The sequence below is a fragment of the Patella vulgata genome, chromosome 7, assembly GCF_932274485.2.
Source record: "Patella vulgata chromosome 7, xgPatVulg1.2, whole genome shotgun sequence".
Classification (NCBI taxonomy): domain Eukaryota; kingdom Metazoa; phylum Mollusca; class Gastropoda; family Patellidae; genus Patella; species Patella vulgata.
In genome coordinates, this window is record NC_065885.2 from 51,905,024 (window position 1) to 51,907,638 (window position 2,615).

General features: G+C 36.6%; 1 protein-coding gene across 1 annotated transcript; it reads right to left on the minus strand.

Annotated features, from left to right (window-relative positions):
• Positions 1-1,571: 1,571 nt before the first annotated feature.
• Positions 1,572-2,407, minus strand: LOC130013578 (M-phase inducer phosphatase-like). The gene is made up of 3 exons (XM_056102305.1): positions 2,073-2,407; positions 1,834-1,951; positions 1,572-1,715 (listed from the first exon to the last, which is right to left on the minus strand). Exons 1-3 carry the CDS (start codon positions 2,405-2,407, stop codon positions 1,572-1,574), a joined length of 597 nt encoding a protein of 198 aa, XP_055958280.1.
• Positions 2,408-2,615: the final 208 nt, after the last annotated feature.

Below are 2,615 nucleotides of genomic sequence, written 5' to 3' on the forward strand. Positions count from 1 at the left end.
ACCCGAAATAAACTCATCTAAAGATCACAAGAGTTGTAACTCAATATTGTGACACCTTTAATCAGTTTCTGATTTATTTTGTTTAGTTTATAATCACAGATTTTCACATCACTATGTGATATAGAGAATAGCAAGTAAGATGATTCTGGGCGATATGTTATCACATAGAGGACTATATCCGGGCTACTTTAGGGCGTGTGGGAGGAACGGGGAAGACTTTGGATACATCACATATTATATTATTACCGCCATCAATGAAATCAAATGGGGTTTAACGTCCCACTATTCACCAGACAATGAATATGCGTGAACAATTAATCGAGTCTCTACATACAACTAGTCACTTTATTTTAAATTTATTCATGAATATGTTGCGTGCGTTTAAATAGCATGAATAGCGTAAAGAATTTTTTGATTTAAATACATTTCATTATAAATCAGGACAACTGATAGAAATCATGAACTTTCTCCCTGTTCATTACGATCACGCGGTCTGTCAACGTTGCAATTGTCATAGTAGCGACCCCAACGTTAAAAACTCCTGCATTCGGACGAATAATTTCAATAAAAATATACTGTTCCACTGCGACTGGACTAATGAACTGTGATATGAGGGAATTTTGCCCGGACATCGGAACTACAGCCTACTCATATATCGATTTCCAATTGCCAAGAGATGTTTTACGTGTACTCCAATGTATGCACGGGAATAATAGAAGACGGACATCCTGCATACATTGTGCTATGGGGTATATTTTGCTAGGACAACCAAAACTGACATCGAATTCCAACTTTCAAGGGATCTTTTACGTGTACGCCAATATGTACACGGGAACTCACTATTTCGCCCAATCCGAAACTTTCTCGGCCAAGACAGGGAACGAACACGGGACCTCCAGGTTAGCTAGTCAACGTCCTACTGACTGATCCACTGTGGCTGACCTCAAGGTTAGCGAGCCAACATCCTACTCACTGAACTACCGATTCTCCCATACAGTCGTGCGTGCGCACCTTAATCTCGATTTGACCACGTTCGTTATTCTGGGATTTTGTTAGGGTCAATGACCAAAGGGGCCTCCCTCGATGAAATTGGAGGCTTTGAAGTTGAACTGAGATAAGGTTTAATGTCATAATTTTATGCACAAACCTAGTTGTGAGGATTTAATAGCCCTATTTCCCATAGATTCGCTGTTTTTTTTACGGCGAATGGTCAATCAACATTTTAACTGTTTATTCAAGTTCGAAATTGGAAGGATACCCTGACGGTTACAATTTGGCTAGAAATGTCACTCACAGCGCCTAATTACATTCACCGCGTGACCACGTCTAACCCAGGAAATTCTCGTATAAATTAAAAATGAAAGTTTTAATCCTTGTAAAACGTAATTTATTAGCATGTGATATAACCACACATAACAGAACAATATTATATACAATTCTATAGATATAATTATAACAACAACATTTTAAAAACTTTAACAAGATAAAAACAATTAATCACATTATCACAGATCAGCTTCTAGATAAATTATAACAACTAACAAGAAATCACAAAAACAAAGGTTAACAATTTAGTATGGCGACTGGGCGACTCGGCGCGACCGGCTGCGCTTTTCACCTGCTGCCCAGGACTTAGATCTGGTACGAAAATGGCGGAGATCACTCGAGTGGTCTTCGTGAAGCATTGGTAGATAAGCCTGGGGATTACATTGAGCCTAAAATATAAAAAATAAAGAGAACTTAAATTGTGTTTTCTTAAATATAATGTACAGAGACAACAATCAGTCTGTTTGTCATTACTTATTACATAGTTTATACATTAAATGTACATACCTTGTTACATTCGTAGAAAGCTTTATAACCTCCGTCTAAAAGATAAATTTCTGGATAATACAACTCTGGGTAACGATGACTGTTTTCTTTACGATCTAGACTTCTGAGCAATCTCATTCTGAAATAGAAAGTGAGAAAACATGAAATAATGGAAGATTTACAAAGTCCCGCTATTGGCATTTTCATTAGTATAGAAGTTTTATGTACGTTTATAATGAATAACTTGTGTGATAACTTACAATTTGGGACCTCTTTTTGATGAAAATTCACAATGAAAGACTAAAACTTGACGTTTGCATATAACATTCGCTCTCTGGTTCTCCAAAAAAGATCGAATTCCTTCCTCTGTAAATATATTCATAGCTCCTTGAATGTGACCGCCATCAAACTCGTAAGGATAGCGACAGTCTATAATGGTATAATCTTGAGAATATTCTCCTTGCAGTAACCGACCCACGGTTTTAGATTCTATGGAAATGAGGTCGCTGTGTTTTCCATCAATTGTTGGTAAACTGTGCTGTGTACTTGCATCACCAATTAAACACGGCTCGCTTTCCATTCTTTCCAAAGCCATTTTAATATCCACCTAAAAGTATATAACAAATCATTTATTATTTAAAGTACATGCAATACAATTTCGTCATTAGAAACGTTTAAGAGAAATATACTTTTGTATACACGTATAGTATAAAAAAATTCATAGTATTTACCTGCTGATTAATCATGGTCCTTTTTGACGATTTGCATTCCTGGACGTCTTCTTCTCGTTTACGCTTGTATGA